This window comes from Podarcis gaigeae, assembly GCF_964106915.1.
Source record: "Podarcis gaigeae genome assembly, chromosome: 5".
Taxonomy (NCBI): Eukaryota; Metazoa; Chordata; class Lepidosauria; order Squamata; family Lacertidae; genus Podarcis; species Podarcis gaigeae.
Genome location: NC_139681.1, coordinates 11,364,031 through 11,386,319, shown reverse-complemented (window position 1 = coordinate 11,386,319; position 22,289 = coordinate 11,364,031). Strand labels below are relative to the sequence as shown.

At 43.0% G+C, this 22,289-nt stretch overlaps 1 protein-coding gene and 1 long non-coding RNA gene across 2 annotated transcripts in view; both read left to right on the top strand.

Annotated features, from left to right (window-relative positions):
- The window catches only part of LOC310844418, a 157,899-nt gene that overhangs the window by 125,521 nt on the left and 10,089 nt on the right, over positions 1-22,289 (top strand). The window lies entirely within an intron of this gene.
- UVSSA (UV stimulated scaffold protein A) overlaps positions 1-22,289 on the top strand; it is a 64,564-nt gene that overhangs the window by 32,186 nt on the left and 10,089 nt on the right. Inside the window, exons 8-11 of the mRNA XM_083738344.1 lie at positions 8,381-8,546; positions 17,954-18,079; positions 18,627-18,810; positions 21,320-21,431. Of these exons, the coding sequence (XP_083594470.1) occupies positions 8,381-8,546; positions 17,954-18,079; positions 18,627-18,810; positions 21,320-21,431 (588 nt within the window). The remainder of the gene's footprint in view (positions 1-8,380; positions 8,547-17,953; positions 18,080-18,626; positions 18,811-21,319; positions 21,432-22,289) is intronic.

Sequence of the window (22,289 nt, the reverse complement as noted above, 5' to 3'; positions counted from 1 at the left end):
GCCTTCACTGGTTCTGATTTAAAAGTGAGGTAGAGCTGGGTATCATCTGCATACTGATGAACACCCAGCCCAAACCTCCTGATGATCTCTCCCAGCGGCTGCATGTAAATGTTGAAAAGCATGGGGGAGAGGACAGAACCCTGGGGCACCTCACAAGTGAGAGCCCAGGGGTCTGAACACTCATCCCCCCCCACCACTTTCTGAACACGGCCCAGGAGGAAGGAGCGGAACCACTGTATGACAGTGCCCCCAGCTCCCAGCCCCTCAAGACGGTCCAGAAGGATGTCATGGTCGATGGTATCAAACGCCGCTGAGAGATCCAGCAGAACTAGGAAACAGCTCTCACCTTTGCGACCAACAGCTCTCACCAGTGCGACCAGCTCTCACCAGTGCGACCAAGGCAGTTTCAGTCCCATGATGAGGCCTGAATCCCGACTGGAAGGGATCCAAATGGTCCGCTTCTTCTAGGCGTGCCTGGAGTTGTTCAGCAACCACTCGCTCAATCATCTTGCCCAAGAATGGAAGGTTTGAGACTGGGCGATAATTGGCCATCGTGGCCGCATCTAAAGATGGTTTTTTAAGAAGCGGTTTAATAACCGCCTCTTTCAGCAGGTCTGGGAAGGCTCCCCACGAAGCCCATCGCCCAGTCCTTCCCGGCTAGCTTTTATAAGCCAGGATGGGCAAGGATCCAGGAGACAGGTGGTTGGCTTCACTCGTCCAAGCAGCCTGTCCACATCCTCGGAGGTAACAGATTGGAATTGATCCCACACAACTTGACCAGACAGGACTCTAGCACTCTCCCGCCCCGGCCCTGCTCCCACGGTGGAGTCTACTTCTTCCCGAATCTGAGCGATTTTATCTGCAAAAAAATTTGCAAAATCATTGCAGGAGAACATGTGGCCCGTACTGGGCCCCGATGTTACAGGTGGTTCCGCTAAATTGTGAACCACCTGAAAGAGTCTCCTGCTGCTGTTTTCTGCAGATGCAATAGAGGCGGTGAAGAAAGTCTTCTTCGCCGTCGCTATCGCCACTTGGTAGGCTCGACGTTGAGCTCTAACCTGTGTCCGGTCAGATTCGGAATGAGTTATCCGCCACCGGCGCTCTAGCCGTCTCAACGATTGTTTCATTGCCCTCAGATCCGTGGAAAACCACGGGGCTCTCCGGGCTCCATGCAATCGGAGAGGGCGCTTCGGAGCCAAACAGTCAATAGCCCTGGTTAACTCCACATTCCAGCGGGCCACCAGGGAATCGGCTGAAAGGCCATCAACATGGGATAAAGCATCCCCTACCACTCTCTGGAAACCATTTGGATCCATTAAGTGGCGGGGGCGGACCATCCGAATCGGTCCCACCTCCCTGCAGAGGGGATGGGTCGCAGAGAAGTCCAGTTGCACCAGGAAGTGGTCTGACCATGGCACTTCTTTCATTTCACTTTTACTTAGTGTCAGATCACCAACATCCGTAGAGGTAAACACCAGGTCCAAGGCATGTCCGCGGCTATGGGTTGGGCCAGACTTATTCAGGGACAGCCCCATGGAGGCCATGCTTTCCACGAAGTCCCGAGCTGCCCCTTGTAAGGTCGTGTTGGCATGGATGTTAAAATCCCCTAGGACGACCAAGCTAGGTGTCTCCAGGAGAACATCCGCCACGACCTGAAGCAGCTCAGACAGGGAATCCTTGGTGCAGCGGGGAGGTTGGTACACCAAAAGGAATCCTGTACTGCCCCTATTGCCCAACTTCCAGAACATGCACTCAGAAAACTGGGTCTTCCCAATAGGACGCCTGGTGCAAACTAATGACTTCCTAAAAATCACTGCAACCCCCCCTCCCCGTCCACATGACCTGGGTTGCTGTGTGTAAGAGAAACCTGGTGGACAAGCAGCGGCAAGGACAGGCCCATCTGCTTCATCCAACCAAGTCTCTGTTACACATGCCAGGTCAAATCCTCCATCCATGATCAAGTCATGGATGGCAGTGGTCTTATGAATCATTGACCTGGCGTTGCACAGCAACACTTTCAGGTCATGTGGGTATCCCTTGCTGATTCTAGTATCCATCCGGTCAGGACCAGACCTGGAGGCAGGAATAGTCCTCAGACAACGACTAAACCTGCCTCCTCTGTAATGACATGGTCTGGTCTTAGCGTAACTCCTCCTCCTACCCGTGATCCCTGAGATCGGTTGTCCCAGTGCATTCCCCCCTGTGAAACATATCCCAGCCATTTTGTGGGCTGGGGCCCATTCCCCGGCAGCCCTGACCCCTCCCCTTAAGAACAAAATAACCCCTTTTTTTAAAAAAAACAAAAAAACCAATACAAATAAAACAGTACAAACAAAAAACAATAAAAATTACAAAAATTACAAAAACATAAAATCAAACAAATTCCCAGGCCCAATAAACATCCACCCCACGCCACCCCCCCACATACAAAAAATTCAAAATAAAAATTTTAAAACATTTTAAAAGCACTCTGCACCCCTCCAGCAGTAACAGCAACTGTCCTAGTGAGGCCCGTCAGGCCCTGCCCTGGGCCAGGTGGTAAGTGGCAGGAAGGAGCAGGGCCCCATACACTCACATGCAGGAGAGTCCTCCTGGGCAGCAGAGCACAGCAGTCCTTATGAGGCTTCAGGCCCCGCCCCAGGCCAGATGGTGAGTGGCAAGAAGGAGCAGGGCCCTCAGACACTCACACGCAGGAGAGTGTTCCAATCAAGTGTTAAAAACAATACAGCATTAAATATTAAAAACTTCCCTAAACATGTATACTCCTTTGTATAGCTACAAAACAATGTGATGTACAGACACGGTTTTGTAGACATACAAAGGAGAACATATGATTAAGGACATTGTATAAAGAATAAAACTTCTGTCAAAGTAATTAAAACAAATAGGCTGGAAATTACAAGAGAACCACGTATAAGGGGGGACGGGACTCATTCAGGTGCTACTTGATAAATAATTTCTGCATGGTGGACCAATTGCGTGCTCAGAGTGCACTATCCATTAAACATGTATTGTTGCCAAAAACTGTTTGGATGGAGTATGATCCTGATGTCTCCACTGTTGGTGATAAGCAGTGTCCAGTGCACAGCGGAATGATGAAAAGTACGTGCCAACATGCTCTATATTACTTTATTTACACTTCAAAGCTGGTAATTTACAGAAAAACATCTTCCCTCTGCCGGAGCAGAGAAAGGCATCCTCTCTCCTCTAAAGCACGGAGAGAATCACACTGAACTGCAAAGAACAGTGAAAAACAGGAAACCAGTGTCCGTCACATCCAGTCTCCTTTCCCGTGAGAAAACCCAACAGCACTTGACTGTGGAATGTAAACATTGTCTTGTGACAAGCACTTCGCTGCTCAGTGAAGGAAGCAGAAACCAACATCCACTTCATTGTCAGTGCTGCACCTCTTTGACAGCTGCCACACACTAGATTGGCATTTTCATCAAAGCTATCCAATACAATCACCACATCTGTTTCCTGGTCAGTTACTTCTCTTTCAGGCACCATTAGTGTATATATGTGACAATAGGATTTTATGTCACAGTGTACGTCATTTTAAACTTGCTTGTATTGAATTGCATATGCCGTGTTACTTCCCATTCACCCAGTTTGGAGGGATCTGTTTGGAGCTCCTCACAGACCCTTTTTGTTTTAACCACCCTGAACAATGCATTATTAGCTTCAAATTTGGGTGCCTTGGCACCTTTAACTAGATCATTTATGCAAAAGCATAGGTCCCAATATGAATCCTTGAGGGCAGTGCTGGATTTACATATAAGCTAAACAAGCTACAGCTTAGGTCCCCACTCTCTTGGGGTCCCCCCAAAAATTCAAAGGAAAACAAAAACTGAATGTCCATTTCCAAAATATAAGATAAAAAAACAAATTACTTTGATATGTGCAAATGGCTTTAGATACCTATTAGGTCCATAAATTACTATATAGCATATGTTCAACACAAAAAAAGAGCGACAATTTGTTGTTGACAAAGGACAGCTGGACATATAAAGGGCCCCATTACCTTCAGCAGCTTAGGGCCTCATCAAACCTAAATCCAGAGGAACTCAACTTTCTGCATCCCACCAATGGGAGACTTATCCATTTATTCATACTCTTTGTTTCCTGGTTCTTCACTGATACACAAGAAACTCTCTCCTCTTATTCCATGACTACTAAGCTAATTCAGGAGTCGGATGAAATATATGGTGATGTATTTTGTCAAATGCTTTTTAAAAGTCCAAGTATACTTTATCAGCCAGATCACCTCTATCTAACTGCTTCTTGACAAATACTTCAAATAGGTTAGTGAGACAGGAGCCCTACTGGTTCTGCTTTAGTGATTGAGAAGGTGATTGGGCCGCATCCAGCCCACGGGCCTTAGGTTGCCTACCCTTACCTTAGCCTTTCCTTCTCCTGAAGATATCATGCAAGACAGCAGAGGTTAGCTCCAGTCATGGACGACTCTGGGGTTGCGCGCTCATCTCGCTCTATAGGCCGAGGGAGCCGGCATTTGTCCGCAGACAGCTTCCAGGTCATGTGGCCAGCATGATTAAGCTGTTTCTGGCAAAACCAGAGCAGCGCACGGAAACGCCGTTTACCTTCCTGCCGGAGCGGTACCTATTTATCTACTTGCACTTGACGTGCTTTCGAACTGCTAGGTGGGCAGGAGCTGGGACTGAGCAACGGAAGCTCAACCTGTTGTGGGCATTTGAACCGCCGACCTTCTGATTGGCAAGCCCTAGGCTCAGTGGTTTAGACCACAGCGCCACCTGCCTCCCTCATAGCAGAGGTTTAGGATCACAGTTTTCCTTCTCCAAGATGGGCCACCTTCAAGATGGTCGAGCCCCATCTGCCCCTCACTAGGAATGATGATTTCAGTAAATATAATACCACATGGTGTGTTCGTGCATGCACATACAAACAAGATTTTCCCAACAGAACATTTTTAACCAAACTATTGCGGGAGCTGCAAGGAACGGTTACAGTGTGGAGTGCTTCTGTTGAGAGCGTCAGCCGGCCACCCATGCCTTTTTGGAGAAAGTCCACTCTGTTCTGTTCCTCCTGTCCCTCACCAGATACTCAGCATTCTGTGGCCATAGAATACCCAATCACCATTATACAGGGATTTTTTGGGGACGGGGGGTGCGGGGGGCTGGTTTCCTCCTTTAGTTTTGTTCTTCCTATTTCCCCCCTATTTCAGCAAGCAGTAGTAGTAGTAGTAGTAGTAGTAGTAGTAGTGGGACGCGGGTGGCGCTGTGGGTTAAACCGCAGAGCCTAGAACTTGCTGATCAGAAGGTTGGCAGTTCGAATCCCCATGACGGGGTGAGCTCCCGTTGCTCGGTCCCTGCTCCTGCCAACATGCCATTTCAAAAGCACGTCAAAGTGCAAGTAGATAAATAGGTACCGCTCTGGCGGGAAGGTAAACAGTGTTTCTGTGCACTGCTCTGGTTCGCCAGAAGCGGCTTCGTCATGCTGGCCACATGACCCGGAAGCTGTACGCTGGCTCCCTTGGCCAATAAAACGAGATGAGCGCTGCAACCCCAGAGTCGGTCACGAATGGACCTAATGGTCAGGGGTCCCTTTACCTTTACCTAGTAGTAGTAGTAATGCATTGGGACTTCCCTGACATAGTGATATCCCTTTCTTGCCTCAGTAGCCCTGTTTTGGTAACACAGTCATCATAACTCAGCACCCAAATCGTTTAGGATAAATGGTAAAATGACAACAGTGGGCAAGAGCCAAAGAAAAATGTAACTAGCTTCATGGGAAGTATGAAAATCCATTTCTGGTCAGGAGTGTGTGTGCATGTATGTGCATACATGTTTATGTTAAAAGGAAAAAGGTAATAAAAATTCTCTTCAGCACACGCTTGCCCTTCGGCATGCCTGAAGTAGTCATTTGTGTGCCATGTTGTGTTGATAGACATGTATTTTGGATTAGCAAGGGCTATGCGCAGAACAGAATGGAAGAAAGGGAGCAAAACCTGTTCTTCAAATCTTTTTGTTCATATTATTTACATTCTAGTTCGGTGGGATTCCCCCCCCCCCCTTTTCAATTAAATATATACTGCTACCTACTTCTGATTCTCCTAAGTCCAAATGGCTGATGAAACCTGTTCTTTTACTTTCTCTGAATTCTCATTGAGGAGCTTTTATCTCCCCTTAATCCCACCATTTCTGTCAGGACACAATCTCTTTCTCAAATTTACATTTTAATTACAAGGCCAGCTGAACTAGCTAAAATCAATAATGTCAGCATTCAGCAGCCTAACTTTCAGCTGAAATCCCAGCCTCTCTATTTCCTACTATTGATTTATCTCTTTAACGCTGTCTACTTTATTGCTTCAGGCAAATAGGTGCCATTTGGTCAATTTAAACAACAACAAACACCACCAGGAGATTGGACTTAAAAAAAAAATCTTCCTAAAACCAAGTATTGCAATAAATTTGAACCAGGGTATTGTAGTAGTGATAATATAAAGGATATTTGAAAACGGAGGGGTTTGGATGGGGGATTAGCTTTAGCTATCGAGCTTTGTTCTGTTTCTGGTACAGACATGCTTTCTGCCCCAAAAGAGTGTTTTTCTTTGAGTATTTGTTTTTACTCTATGTAATCAAAATTAATTTGATGCCTAATTATTAGAAGGAATTTGGTTTAATTTACTGGAAACAGATTATCTTCAACTGACCGAGCCTCTACCCCTCCATTAGCTAAAAGTTCTCTAGTCTCCTCCCTCCCCCAAAAAATAGGAGACTGCCAAAGCCCATGAAAGAGACAATTATTGCACTTACATGTAACTTGCTGGTCTTTGAAAGTCTTTCTGCAGCCCATTTGCCTTCCTCCCCATAGAAGCTTCTCTCATTTGAAATTGACTTTAGTGGTGTCTGTGGGGTGGTGACCTGGCCCTTCAGCTGAGGTCTCTGATACCAAAGCCATCATCAGTCAAAGGGAGCGGGGGCTCCAAGCTCTAGAAGATCCAGTGACTTGACCTACTCATGAGTAGATCCCATATGTGGGATTGTAGTGTGTCCTGAACAGTAGCAGGTGGTTGGGGGTGGGTGGGTCATCCTTGGAGAGAAAAGAGTTGCATGTCAGCGTCTCCCACCCCATCTCATTGCATAAACAACACTTTCAAACTTAGCAGAAGTTGAAAAGTTGGGGGGTGGGGAAATGATAGTAGGTAGCAAAGAAGAGCCCATTGTTTTGAAGAGAGTTTGGTTTGTTGTTGTTTAGTCTTTTAGTCGTGTCCGACTCTTCGTGACCCTCTGGACCAGAGCACGCCAGGCACTCCTGTCTTCCACTGCCTCCCGCAGTTTGGTCAGACTCATGTTGGTAGCTTCGAGAACACTGTCCAACCATCTCGTCCTCTGTTGTCCCCTTTTCCTTGTGGCCTCCATCTTTCCCAACATCAGGGTCTTTTCCAGGGAGTCTTCTCTTCTCAGGAGGTGACCAAAGTATTGGAGCCTCAGCTTCAGAATCTGTCCTTCCAGTGAGCACTCAGGGCTGATTTCCTTCAGAATGAATAGGTTTGATCTTCTTGCAGTCCATGGGACTCTCCTACCAAAGCAACAAAAGGGATATTGTTGTGGGCAGTCTCACTATATGCAGTGAAACAAGGATTGGATAGAACAGGCATAGGCAAACTTGGCCCTCCAGATGTGTAGGGACTAGAACTCCCATCATCCCTAGCTAACAGGACCAGTGGTCAGGGATGATGGGTGTGGTAGTCCCAGAACATCTGGAGGGCCGAGTTTGCCTATGCCTGGCATAGAAAATCACAAAATGCTTAACCTAGTAACAATAGCCAACATAATATGGTGGCCAGACCAGTTCCATAACTGGCAGAAGACAAAGTTCAGGACTCCTTGGCGCTGTCATTTGGCTTCCTTATTATTGGAGCTGCAACCACAGTGGCAAATACAGGTCTTGGAACACTAACTGTTGTCCCATCACTGTATAACAAGAGGGTTCTGTTAGGAGTGTCCCCTGGGTTGGCCTCTTCCAATTCTATTTCCATTCCTCTTACAGTGTCACAAGTTCTCAGATATGCTAGATCAGACGCTGTATTTCTGTATTTTCTGCTGCTGACAGAGAGGGAAAAGTATTTGGTTGGAGACATTTGTTAATGTGGAGTCTAAATTGGGCAGTGGTGCTTTTTCTTGGACTTTCTAAAGAAATTGGGGTACAAATGAAATTTTGTCCTATACAGCTAGAGTTAGTATTTTGGTGAAGACCAGAATTTTGCCTTAATCAGTATTCCATTTCTGAAACGTGCTGTACAAACTGACCAGATGTTACTTTTCAGAGACATAGGTTTCCTTCATACAGTATGTGTCAGCAAATGTGTGCTTACCCTTATTTTTCTTTTCTTTTGTAGGGTTGGAACCAGTACCACCTTCAAAACCCTTTGCGACAGGAAGAGCATCTGCAGCAACCTCCCAACCTAAAAGAAACGATGAGGAACTTGACCCAACCTGTGCAGCTGCAACATGGAAAATGATCCAAGATAAACTGCCTGGATTACATCTTCCAGCTGCCAGCTTGTAAGGAGACCAATATTCCGTTGGCAATCTTACCCTTTGCATTTCACGTCCAAAACAAAGGCCTTAATACTTACAGAGCATTGACCTTGCTCCTCTCCTGCAGAGAAGAGGTTTTATTTAGTGTTTGGGATTTTTGCCCTGGTTGCCCCCACCAACTAGGATGCCTCCGGGAGCTAGTGATTGCCACCACCAAAAGGGCAAGGTCAAGTTTGAGCTGCTAAACTAAGTTCACCCTCATGGCAGAGGAGGAGACTTTGGGTAAAGCTGTGGAGAAGATGCTGTTGATCCAGGGAGGAGGCAGTCCTGTCTGTCTCCCTTTTTTGAGGGGAAGGGGATCCTCTGTTTTTTTTTTTAAAAAAAAAATTATTCATTTTCACAAATATAACAAAATAAAAACATAACATTACATACAATGATATAACATAACATACTAAAACATAACATACAATAACATACATAACACGACTTCCCCAAGCCTTCCCTTCACTGCACCCTTATTTTTTTTTTAAAAACAGCATTTCTAGCAATCCTTCATTCCAATTCATAACTGATTCTCTTTATATTTTATTTAAATTTAAGATTTAACAGCTATAATTCTCTATCTTATATCCCTTGACATTTTAGCATTCCGAAATTTTACAACAGTTCCTAAGATAAACTTTAAATTTTCTCCAGTCCTCTTCCACCGTCTCTCTCCTCTGGTCACGGATTCTGCCGGTCATCTCTGCCAGTCCCATAAATTCTGTCACCTTGGTCTGCCATTCTTCCAGAGTGGGTAGTTCTTGCTTCTTCCAATATTTTGCTAGTAGAATTCTTGCTGCTGTGGTTGCATACATGAAGAATGTTCTGTCTTCCTTTGGTACCATTTGGTCGACCATGCCCAAGAGAAAAGCCTCTGGTTTTTTAGCAAATGTCCGCTTAAGAATTTTCTTCATTTCATTATAGATCATTTCCCAGTAGGCCTTAATCTTTGGGCAGGTCCACCAAAGGTGATAAAAAGTTCCTTCACATTCATTACACTTCCAGCAATTATTATTGGGCAAATGATATATCTTTGCTAGCCTGGCTGGGGTCATGTACCACCTATAGATCATTTTCATTATATTCTCTTTTAAGGCAGTACATGCCGTAAATTTAATGCCTGTGGTCCATAACCTTTCCCAGTCCGCAAACATGATGTCATGACCAATATCTTGTGCCCATTTAATCATTGCTGATTTAACTGTTTCATCTTGGGTGTTCCATTTCAGCAGCAAATTATACATTCTAGACAAATTCTTAGTATTGGGCTCCAATAGTTCCGTTTCTAACTTTGACCTCTCCTTCTGAAATCCTACTTTCCTGTCTTGCTTAAACGTTTCATTAATCTGCTGGTGATGTAGCCAGTCTCTGACTTTAGGTTTTAATTTCTCCAAGCTCTGTAATTTGAGCTTTTCACCATCATATTCCAAAATTTCACTGTATTTTGGCCAGTCTGAATCCATATTAAGTTTTTTTACCGCTTTAGCTTCCAGGGGTGACAACCACCTGGGGGTTTTATTTTCCAACAAATCTTTATAACGATTCCATACATTAAACAAAGCTTTCCTGACAATATGGTTTTTAAAGCCTCTATGCACTTTTACCTTGTCATACCATAAATATGCATGCCAACCGAAGTTGTTATCATATCCTTCTAGATCTAAAATGTCTGTATTCTCAAGAAGTAGCCATTGCTTCAGCCAGCAAAAAGCTGCTGCTTCATAATAAAGTCTTAAGTCCGGCAGGGCAAAGCCCCCTCTATCCTTTGCATCAGTTAGAATCTTAAATTTTATTCTGGGCTTTTTGCCCTGCCAGACAAAATTAGATATATCTTTCTGCCACTTCTTGAAACAGTCCATTTTGTCCAAAATTTGTAATGTCTGAAATAAAAACAACACTCTCGGCAATACATTCATCTTAATAACAGCAATTCGGCCTAACAAGGAGAGTCTTAACCTAGACCATATGTCGAGATCTTTCTTCACCTCCAACCAACATTTCTCATAGTTATCTTTAAATAGGTTCACATTTTTTGATGTTAAGTTCACCCCCAGGTATTTCACCTTTTTTGTTATTTCTAAACCGGTTTCTCTTTGAAAGCTATCTTTTTCCTCGTTCGTTAGATTTTTCCCCAGCACCTTCGTCTTTTGTTTGTTTAATTTAAAACCTGCCACTTGACCAAATATTTCAATAAGTTCTAAAGCTCTTTTCGTACTGGCTTCTGGTTGTTGGAGAGTTAAAACTAGATCATCTGCAAAAGCTCTTAACTTATAATGTTTAGTTCCGAGTCTTATCCCTTCTACCAGCTGGTCCCTTCTGATCATATTCAATAATACCTCCAGGACAGATATAAATAATAGAGGGGATATTGGGCATCCCTGTCGTGTCCCTTTTTCTATTGGAATCTCATCCATAACCATACCGTTCACAATTAATTTAGCCTTTTGTTCAGAGTATATTGCACTTATACCATTTTCAAAGTTATGGCCTACCCCCATCCCATGGAGATTCCTCTTTAAAAAGGTCCAACAAATATTGTCAAAGGCTTTCTCCGCATCCACAAAGATCAACACTGCTTTTCTGTTTATCTCCATCTCCAGGAGTTCTAATATATCTATAATATTTCTCACATTGTCTGACATATATCTCCCTGGGAGAAAGCCTGTTTGGTCTTTATGAATCTCCTCTGATAACACTTTTTTAAATCTTTTTGCTAAAATTTCTGCAAAGATATAGGGCGGTAGTTCTTAACTTGGTGTTTCTCAGTTTCTGTCTTTGGTATAAGTGAGATGAATGCCTCTTTCCACGATTCGGGAGCCTTTTTCCCCTCTAAGATTTGGTTGCATACTTCCTTCAATGGTTGTATTAACCATTCCTTCAATGCTTTGTAGTATCTGGCCGTCAGTCCATCTGGACCTGGTGATTTTCCCAGTTGCATTTTTTGAATGGCACCCTCTATTTCTTGGTCTGTAATTTTCTCATTTAAAGTCCTCTTGCTTTTTTCAGAAATCTTTGAGAGTCCATATTTTTTAATGAATTCTTAAATCTCTTGTTCTTTCTTTGGCCCTTGAGCATATAACTTTTTAAAATAACTTTGGAAACAATTGCTAATCTCGTTTGGTTTATTGATAAATTTACCATCCACTTCTAGGGATGTCACGGTGTTCAGCTTTTGTCTCTTTTTCAGTTGCCATGATAGCAATTTCCCACATTTATCTGCTGATTCAAATGATTTTTGCCTCATTTGTTTTATTTTCCATTCTATCTCCTCGTTCACCAGTTCCATATATTGAGTCTGATAGTACTTTATTTCTCTTAGAATCTCCTGAGATTTAGGTTTAGACCTCAATTTCTTCTCTCCTTCTTTTATTTGATTCCAGATTTTTTCCTTCTTCTCATTCTGTTGTTTCTTCTTTATGGAGTTTTGCTGAATCAGGAAACCTCGCATCACGGCCTTGCTTGCATCCCATATTATTCTTCTTTCCACCTCTGATCTTAAATTTATCTCGAAATAGTCCTTCAATGTCTTTTGGGCCTTTTTGTAGATTGTTTCATCTTTAAACAGGGTGTCATTCATTCTCCATCTGAAGGTTCCAGTTGTTGTCAGCTTCATTTCCATCTTTACTGCATTGTGATCGGAACAAGTTTTTGGGCAGATTTCTGTCTTTTTAATCCTTGGTGCCAGATTGCTGGAAATCCATATTTGGTCAATCCTGGTCCATGTCATTTTTGCTTCAGAGAAGAAGGTCCCCTCTCTTTCTAGAGGGTTCCTTGTTCTCCAGATATCAATCAAGTCCATGGTGTCAGTTCAAAAAAGGTCTTTGGCAGTCTCCCATCCTTGGAAATAGTTTGTCTCTGCGCTTTATCCATGTTTGTGGAGACTACTCCGTTCATATCGCCCATAAGTATTATTTTAAAGTCCATAAAATCCATTAACGTCTCATGCAACTTCTTGAAGAACTCGGCCTTCCCTTCATTAGGTGCATAAACTCCTACAATCAGAATTTTTTCTCCTTGAATTTGAATTTCCACTGCCAGAAATCTTCCTTGTTCATCCTTGAAAATTAATTTTGGTTCTAATTTTTCCTTCACATAAATCACAACTCCCCTTTTCTTAACTTTGTCAGAAGAAATGAATTCTTGTCCCAATCTTTTATTTATCAAAAGTTTTCTGTTTATCCTGGCAATATGGGTTTCTTGCAAACATATTATATCTAGATGTTCTTTCTTTAATATATGAAACACCTGTCCTCTTCTTCGGGGATGGTTCAGGCCGTGACAGTTCCAACTCAAAAATTGCAGAGACATTTCTGTTATTGGGCTGCTTTTCCGCCGACTGCTCCAAGTTCTTGTTCCTCGTCAGCAGGTGCTGGGGCAAGTCCAAATGATAGATTTGCTATATCTGGTATTTCCCTCTCTTCTACAGTTCCTTTCTCAAAGTCCTCAAAGTATTTCTCCAAAAATTGGTCTTTATCTTGAGTTGTTTTGATCTTAATTTTCTTCCCTTTGAAGTTGAAGGACAATCCTTGTGGAAATTCCCACCTAAATGGGATATTGTATTTTTTCAGCAAATCTGCTAAAGTCTTAAATTGAGACCTCACCTCTAGGAAGTGCTTAGGAATATCCTTGAAGATCTGTACCTGGGAATTCTTAACAATCAGGGCCTTCTGGAAATGTAGGTTCAGTATTTTATCCCTTTCTTCTTTGGATCTTAAGGTGATTAAACAATCCCTTGGTTTCTTGCCTTGTTTTCTGCCAATCCGGAAGGCTGAAGTGATTGCAAATTCCTGCTCCTCTTCCCCTCCTAATTCATCAATCCAAAATTCTTGGAATTTATCTGTCAGGAAGTCTCCCAGGTTACCCTGTTCTTCCTCTGGTACTGATCTTAATTTCAAATTCTTATTTTTCCTCTCTAGTTCCAAAAAGGCCAAAGCTGAATCATGTTCGTTGACTTTCTTTGCAATGGGTACAAACTTTCCCCTGGTGTCCTCGGCTGTGCTCCTTGCGCTCTCGGCTATTTTTCTCGTTTCTGTAGATTCTTGCACAAGACGGTTTATAGAATCTGTATTATTTGCAATTGCCGTCGTGTTCAGATCTAGTCTTGTTGTCAGCTCTGTCAATTTCTTAGAATTATCTGTCAATTTCCTAGAGTTCTCTGTGGACTGCTTGGTAAGTGCTTCTAAAGACTTGTTTATTCTAAGCAGTGCCTGTGTCATAGATTCCATTGATGCTGTTGTTCCTTTTTCCTGTACAGCTGTAGCTCCTGATGTGGAGCCTCTTCTTTGGGTCTGCTTTTGAGTTTGTTTTGATTTGCTTCTTGTTGTTATTTCCTCCTGTGGAGTGCTCATAACTCAAGGTCGTTCCCACAGGAAAGTTGCAAGTGGAAAATCCCACTTCTCTGTCTCTATCACAGTGCAACTGTTTCTCTCTTTTAGTCCTCTAGAGGGGGAAATTGTATCCAAGTAATGGCGACAATAGCAACACAAAAGACAGGGAAACAAGTAGCCAATGCAAAGTTCCACCAAGCAAAAGTCCAGCCAAAAGTCTTATTTGTTTCAAATCCAATATCTTATAAGTTCAATTACCTAAAGTCCCGTTATTTTATTTCAATTAAGTTTAGCCTCTATATCCACCAGCTTTTTAACAGCTCATTTTCTGACAGCTCACTTTCCTGGCGCTTGTTTTTTTCCCCCGGCAGCCTGATCAGAGGCTTCGGCAGCGGAAGACTTTTTTTTTTCCAACCCCCTGTCCTCTGGCAGATTAGATTTACACAGTCCTCTTCCCCCCTTCACCTGCCTGTGGGGGGGGGGGATTTCTTCCAATATCAAGAGTTCAATAAGGTTTCTTAAATAGAAAGGTTCCCTTTAAAAATAGCTTGTTTTTCCATTGCTCGATCGGTCGTGCAGTTCCGGGAGGGCTGGCTTCCTTATTTTCTACCTCTCCCGTTTTCAGCCGAATTTTCTTAAATTGCTTTTAGAATCCCGTTTAGTTGCAGATCTTACTCACGGGTAATGTTGCCAATCGGTTGTTTCAGAAAGGAATCGGCGCTCTCCGTCAATGGCGACGCGGCTTCACTCCGTAAGCTGGGTTGCGATCCTCAGCACCGCGCTCACACCCGATGCCGCTCCGGAGCCTTTAAAAAGGCTCCTTCACGATACCGGGGGGCGCAAAGGTGCCCACCGAATCTCCTTGTTCACAAGCTTCAGCGCCTGTGATTTTAGGGGTCCCCCGCTCGCCGTAGCGGGTCAGACCCGAACTTACAGAGCAGTCTTGCCTCGGAGCTCGAGGCTAAGACCGCCATTAAACGCTGGCGCCGACCGGAAGTCGGGAAGGGGATCCTCTGAACTGTCTCTAGTCCCTCAGTCTTCTTGCCTGCCCTGTTTTCCCTCCTGTGGCTGTACTCATCAATCAGCCTGCCTTGAACGTATTCTTGGGTCAGGTCTGGTTTCACAGGTATAATAATAATAATAATAATAATAATAATAATAATAATAATAATAATTATTTGTATCCCATCCATCTGGCTGGGTTTCCCCAGCCTCTCTGGGCGGCTTCCAACAAAGATTAAAAATACATTAAAATGTCACACATTAAAAACTTTCCTGAACAGGGCTGCCTTCAGATGTCTTCTAAATGTCAGGTAGTTGTTTATCTCTTTGACATCTGATGGGAGGGCGTTCCACAGGGCGGGCACCACCACCAAGAAGGCCCTCTGCCTGGTTCTCTGTAGCTTTGCTTCTTGCAGTGAGGCAACTGCCAGAAGGCCCTCGGCGCTAGACCTCAGTGTCTGGGCTGAACGATGGGTGTGGTGACGCTCCTTCAGGTATACTGGGCTGAGGCCGTTTAGGGCATTGCATGATTCATAGAGGCAGCACAGCAGTAGGGCTGCAACATGTTTGTCTTTGGGTTCCTCCCCAATTCTCCTCAGCTCTGCCGCAATTTCCAGCATGGAATGCATACGCTGTTGAATCTCCTGCCCCCTTCGAGGCCTCATGCCATACCATCTGAGTAGCACATACAACTTTCTGTTTAAGTTTGCAGTCCTTGTACAGCATCACACATACCCTTACCTGTATTTTAAAAACGTAAGAGCCTGCTGGATCAGGCCTGTAGCCTACCTAGTCCAGCATGCTGTTCTCAAAGGGTCTACCCATATGCTTCTGGGAAACCCTTGAGCAAAGGCTGAGCACGAGAGCACTCTGCCCCTCCTCTGGTTTCCAGTAATGTATTCTTTACTGCCTCTTTTTGGAGCAAGTTCAATGGTTTAACTATGTGTTAACTGTGTTACATTGGCTACTTTCCAGTCCTTGGGTATGGGGGCTGGTCTGAGGGACAAGTTACATGTTTTTGTTAGAAGATGAACTGTTATACATTTGAGTTCTCCGAGAACGTCCAGGTGAATGCTTTTATTTTGCCTGTTAGTTCCAGAACTTAATTTCTCGGACTCTTCTACAAAAGTTAGTTCAAGCACTAGGATATACTCTGGCTCCAATAGTAAAGGCAGACACAAAGAATTCATTCAGTTCTGCAATCTCCCTAACCTCATCTAGCACACCTTTGACTCTCTTGTCATCCTAAGGTCCAACTGCTCCACACACACCCCTACTAATACTGTGGTACCTCAGGTTACATACACTTCAGGTTACAGACTCCGCTAACCCAGAAATAGTGCTTCAGGTTAAGAACTTTGCTTCAGGATGAGAACAGAAATCAGGCTCAGGCGGCACAGCAGCAGCAGGAGGCTCCATTAGCTAAAGTGGTTCTTCAGGTTAAGAACAGTTTCAGGTTAAGTATGGACCTCCGGAATGAATTAAGTACTTAACCTGAGGTACCACTGTATATTTAAAGAACTTACTGTTGATGGTCTCAATGTTTTTAGCAATTTGTTCCTCAAATTATTCTTTAGCATCCCTTACTGTCTAAGGGACGCGGATGGTGCTGTGGGTTAAACCACAGAGCCTAGGACTTGCCGATCAGAAGGTCGGCGGTTCGAATCCCCGTAACGGGCTGAGCTCCCGTTGCTCGGTCCCAGCTCCTGCCAACCTAGCAGTTCGAAAGAACTTTAAAAAGTGCAAGTAGATAAATAGATACCACTCTGGCGGGAAGGTAAACAGCGTTTCTGTGCGCTGCTCTGGTTTCCAGAAGCAGCTTAGTCATGCTGGCCACATGACCCGGAAGCTGTACGCCGGCTCCCTCGGCCAGTAAAGCGAGATGAGCGCCGCAGCCCCAGAGTCGGCCACGACTGGACCTAATGGTCAGGGGTCCCTTTACCTTTACTGTCGGCTTCCACTTTTCTTTTTGCCAAAGGTTATGTTTCTTTTTGTTCTCTTCATTTGGACAAGACTTGGACAAGACCTTGACATTCCATTATTGCACCCATAACTCAGTTTTAAGGTGCCATTCAGCTCCTAGCTTTCATATCTCAGTTTCTAACACTGGTTGTATTCCCCTCAAAGCACTACAATTCGCAGAGTGATTTAAAAGTCAATTCCTCTTTCCAGGGAACTCTGGGAATTGTAGCTCCATGAGGGGAGTAGGAGTCTCTGAACAACTCCCAGCCCTGTTAACAAACTACAGTTCCCATAACTCTTTGGGGGAACTCATGGCTGCTTAAAGTGGTATAACACTGTTTTAGACTTCTAAAGACAAAGGCAATATTTAATCAGCATCGCGGTTCTTGCTTGGTTTGTGTTGTATTGTTCCTAGCTTTTCTTGTTCAAGTACCTTGGAAAATCATCTAAGAGTTATGCACGTCTTCTCGTGAATCGTTAATTCCTTGTCATAGTAAAGTATTTGCTTTTCACAGCATTTTGACCTGCTAAAAGTTGAAGTAGGTCTAACGTGAAGTGGATGCCAATTGTTGAATGTTTCTTGTCGTTCTGGATAGTAATCAAATCAAATCAAAATCCTTTATTAGGCATAACACACCACATATAAATAACATAATACAATATAATATAAAATAATAATACAACGCAACATCATCACCTACCATTAACAACCACTAAGTCTCCTTATCATGGCCCATTCTTTCTTCATGGGCAGCTCTTAAAAATTCGGCCGCTATTAAAGTAATTTGATCATCGCTGTCCGCCAGCATGTCCTGAACAGTTGGTTGAGTAAAAGTCTGTTTATTGAATTTTAGGGCCTCATACAATTGTATTCTGGCATAGCTGCCAAAATCACAGGAGAGGAATATATGTTCTAAAGTATCTAGTTCCTTTTTACTGCATTTGCAGAGACGCTCTGATTCTGGGATAGCTAAATATCTTCCTCTCACTACCGCCGAGGGAAACATGTTAAATCTGGCCAACATAAACAGCCTACATGATTCTGGATAGTAACTGTTGTCTCTTCATCATTTGTATTTTATCCTACAAATCTAGAAATTCTGAACCAGCGGCACCCAACAATACGTCTGAAGAAGAAAAAGCCAAGGCTCCGGTCGTACCGTTTGGGTTAGATCTTTTCTACTGGGGCCAAGAGCAACCAGGTTCTGGGAAGATTATTAAGTAAATATACTGCATGTTTTCTTTTAAAATATGTAAAAAAAAAATCCTCTCTTAAATTGTGACGCATCAAGCCTTATCTGCTCATTTTTACTGAAACCTTGAAATGTAAAAACTTTCTGCACACTTGCAAATTTTGTGAGCCGCCTGATGACAGACAGTGTTTCTGACATAACCTGATCCATTTCTAGAATTCATTTTATTTAATTTATACACCATGCTTCATCCAAAGATCACAAGGCTATTTACAACGTAAAAACACAAAATGATAAATTAACCTTACAAAATATGTGATGAAGCTGCTTATGGAGAAGTGAATCACTTGCAGTCCTCTTGAGATAGTAGTTTCATTATATATTTTTTAGCTTGCAGCTGAATTAAATATATTCGATGTTTTAAAAAATCAAAGTTGTTTAGGAATTTGAGCCCAAGCAGTGTTTAGATATTTTAAAAGCGTATGTCATATATCAGGAGAAGGTGTTAAAATGTCTCTCTAGAATTTATGTTTATATTCATGGCAAAACACTGATGTAACTGTTCTGTTTTCTAGATGTTCTTCTCAGCATCGCTTCTGGGCACCCAGCGAAATGGAAGAGGAAGTGGAAAACAAAGAAGTTGCAGAGATGCTGAAGAGCAGGTGTATAACATTTGCTGGCAAGTTTGAGCCAGTGAAACACAAATGCCGGGCACCAATGCCTAATGGAGGACTTTGTGAAAGGCAGGATAGATTTAAGGTGGGTGCTTAATAACACCTCTAGAGCATTCCACTTGGTCCTATTTTGCCATTTCTTTAAAATATTAATACTGTAATGTGCTTGGCAGGGGACACAGGTGGCGCCGTGGGTTAAACCACAGAGCCTAGGACTTGCCGATCAGAAGGTTGGTGGTTCGAATCCCCGCGACAGGCTGAGCTCCCGTTGCTCAGTCCCTGCTCCTGCCAACCTAGCAGTTCAAAAGCAGTTCAAAAGTTCAAGTAGATAAATAGGTACCACTCCGGCGGGAAGATAAACGGCGTTTCCGTGCGCTGCTCTGATTCACCAGAAGCGGCTTAGTCATGCTGGCCACATGACCCGGAAGCTGTACACCGGCTCCCTCGGCCAATAAAGCTAGATGAGCGCTGCAACCCCAGGGTCAGTCACGACTGGACCTAATGGTCAGGGGTCCCTTTACCTTTAACTTTAATGTGCTTTGCCAGAGATATGAGGCAGCAGTTTGAGGGAAACTCCAGAAAGGAAGAATTGAATGTAATCCAAAATGAAGTCCCACATAGTACACCTGTTGCATTACTTGGAATTGAATTAGGTCTCCTTTCTCTAAAAGCCTGCCTTCGTAATTCATGATTAAATGATGGAAAATAATCTTGTTGCTGCCAGACCAGCATGGAGCAAAATTAGACTTGCAGACTGGAAAGGACTGGGGACCTGGGCACAGCGTTTTAACAGTTTGATGCTGAATAATTCAGTACCACTATAATGTCTACTCAGGATATTTCTGACCATAAGATTTGTGGTGTAAGATCACTGAGAATGCCAAAATGGACTTTGAATATGAAGAATTTCAAGTCCTCAGTTTGGTATATTAAACTTAAATCCAGCCATAAAAGAACTGTTTGAAGAAATGCTTCTCTGTTTTCCTAAAAGAGGGAATGACCTCAAGTTCTACTGCTCTGAAAGAGTGAAGGAATTCCATTACAGTGGTGCCTCGCAAGACGAAAATAATCCGTTCCGTGAGTCTCTTCGTCTAGCGGTTTTTTCGTCTTGCGAAGCAACCCTATTAGCGGATTAGCACTATTAGCGGCTTAGCGGCTATTAAAGGGTTAGCGGCTTAGCGGCTAAAAGGCTATTAGCGGCTTAGCAGCTTAGAAAAAGGGGGGGAAGCGGGAAAAAATCGCAAGACTCGCAAGACGTTTTCGTCTTGCGAAGCAAGCCCATAGGGAAATTCGTCTTGCGAAGCGCATCGAAAAACGTGAACCCTTTTGTCTAGCGGGTTTTTCGTCTTGCGAGGCATTCGTCTTGCGGGGCACCACTGTAGTTGTTTTAATCTTGGAGTTTGGTGTTGCGTTTTGTTGATGAGTTTAGTTTTTGTGGGGTGTTTGTTTTTTTGAAATGTAGGTACTTTTAGCATTCTTGCAGAAGGAAAAGCAAGGTAGTTTTTTAAAATAAAAAACTATTCTGGGAGGATAGCTATGCTCTGCAGCAGCAAAACAATGAAGGGTCCGATCACTTCTTAAAGACTACAGCTGCAATCCTGTACTTGTTTGCCTGGGACTAAATCCTATTGAACTTGGTTGAACTTTCTTCTGAGTAGGCATGCACATGATTGCACATTTACTATGATAATAGTTTGTATTCAGATTTTCCACATTGATGGTCATTGCAGTATAATCTCATTTTAAACATCCTTTCCCCCACCCCAAAACTAAGAACACAAATAATTTAAGGCCTTTCTTTGTAGAGCAAATGCTTTAGCCTTGCCCTTCAAGTCGGGATGACCAGATTTTTTCCCCAGAAGGAACAGACACATTTATAGGTTGTAGGCTGGATATTTGGCCTGATCCACTAAGACCATTCTTACATTTTCAAGCAGAAAGTACTTTGTGTTAAGGCAGGCAACATACTCCAAAGAAAATGCACATATGAGTAAGAGAAAGAAAGAAGGAAAGAAAAGAAAGAAGGAAAGAAAAGAAAGAAGGAAAGAAGGAAAGAAGGAAGGAAGGAAGGAAGGAAGGAAGGAAGGAAGGAAATTAAGTGAATCCACAAATTCATATCTCTCAAAGCTACCTCTCTATCTTCCAAAGATACTCAAAAAAAACCCTTTCATTTCACTTTCACTTTCTTAGTGGTTTTTGTATATTGGGAATTTGCAGGTGGTTGAAAAAGCTTGGAGTGCATTACATGTATGTTGAGTGCGGAGAATTTGTACCAAACCCTAGGCTCAAATAAACATTTCAGAGAACTACAAATAGGAGTTTTCAGAACTGAGGTGAACTGTGGTTCCAGTGATAGCAGAGCAAAGTTCCCTGGATTTCATGACCACCTGCTGTTGGGATATTCCCATATCCAGAATGATATGAATCAGTCAGCACAGCCGTGTATCTCAAATAAACCCACTTGCAGCTTCTCTGTTCTGTCCATAAGTTACAAAAAATGTTCCTAATCAGGCCTAACTTGTTATAAATATATATATATATAGAGAGAGAGAATGTGTGTGTAACAGCACAAATATCATTGTTTCTTTCTGAAGTGCCCATTTCATGGAAAAATAATCCCCCGGGATGATTCTGGGACTCCTATTGATCAAGAAGACAGAGAGAGAGAAGCAAAGCAAGAGTTTGAGAAAAAAGAAAAGCAACCAGGTTTGTATGTCTGTGATTATTGAGTTTAAAATATGTGCAAAGTTACCTTTGAATATGACTATAACCATGGGGAGTAAGGAGAAGAAGCCAGACAATATTAATTTATAAATTAAAGCATGAATTTATCCTTGGTGGAAATTTAGAGAAAAAATAGATTATTCCTGGTGCTAGAAAGGACAAGTAATCTTTACTGATACCTTTTTTGACAGCCTTTTGGTTGTACCCAAAATGCTTTTCATAAATGAAAGCTCTATATTTTGTGTAGCAATAAGCCATTTTCTAAATTCCAAAGGAAATGACTATTTTGCTGCTTTCAGATAATAGTGCACAAACGTCAACAAATTAATTTCAGGTGAAATGTTGCCTTCCTACACTTCATAGCCTAAGTATAGCTACCGTCAAAGTCATAATTGGAACAAGAAAGAAACTAAATTATCAGATCCTCAGTAGCAGAACTGAAAGGGTCCCTGTGCCTGAGGCCTTGCAGCACAAATGCCATTCAGATCTGGATTAAAGTAGGAGTGGGAAACCTCTGGCCCCCCAGGCCAGTTTTGGCCTGCCAGAAGGTCTAGTTTGGCCCGTGAGGCTATTTCCCCCAAACCACACCCAACTTCTCATCGCTACTGACATTAGCTCAGGCATCCCCAAACTTGGCCCTCCAGATATTTTTTTTTGGGGACTACAATTCCCATCATCCCTGACCACTGGTCCTGTTAGCCAGGGATCATGGGAGTTGTAGTCCCAAAACATCTGGAGGGCTGAGTTTGCCTATGCCTGTGTTAGCTGATTGGGCTGGAGGAGAGGGTTAATAATAATAATAATAATAATAATAATAATAATAATAATTATTATTTGTAC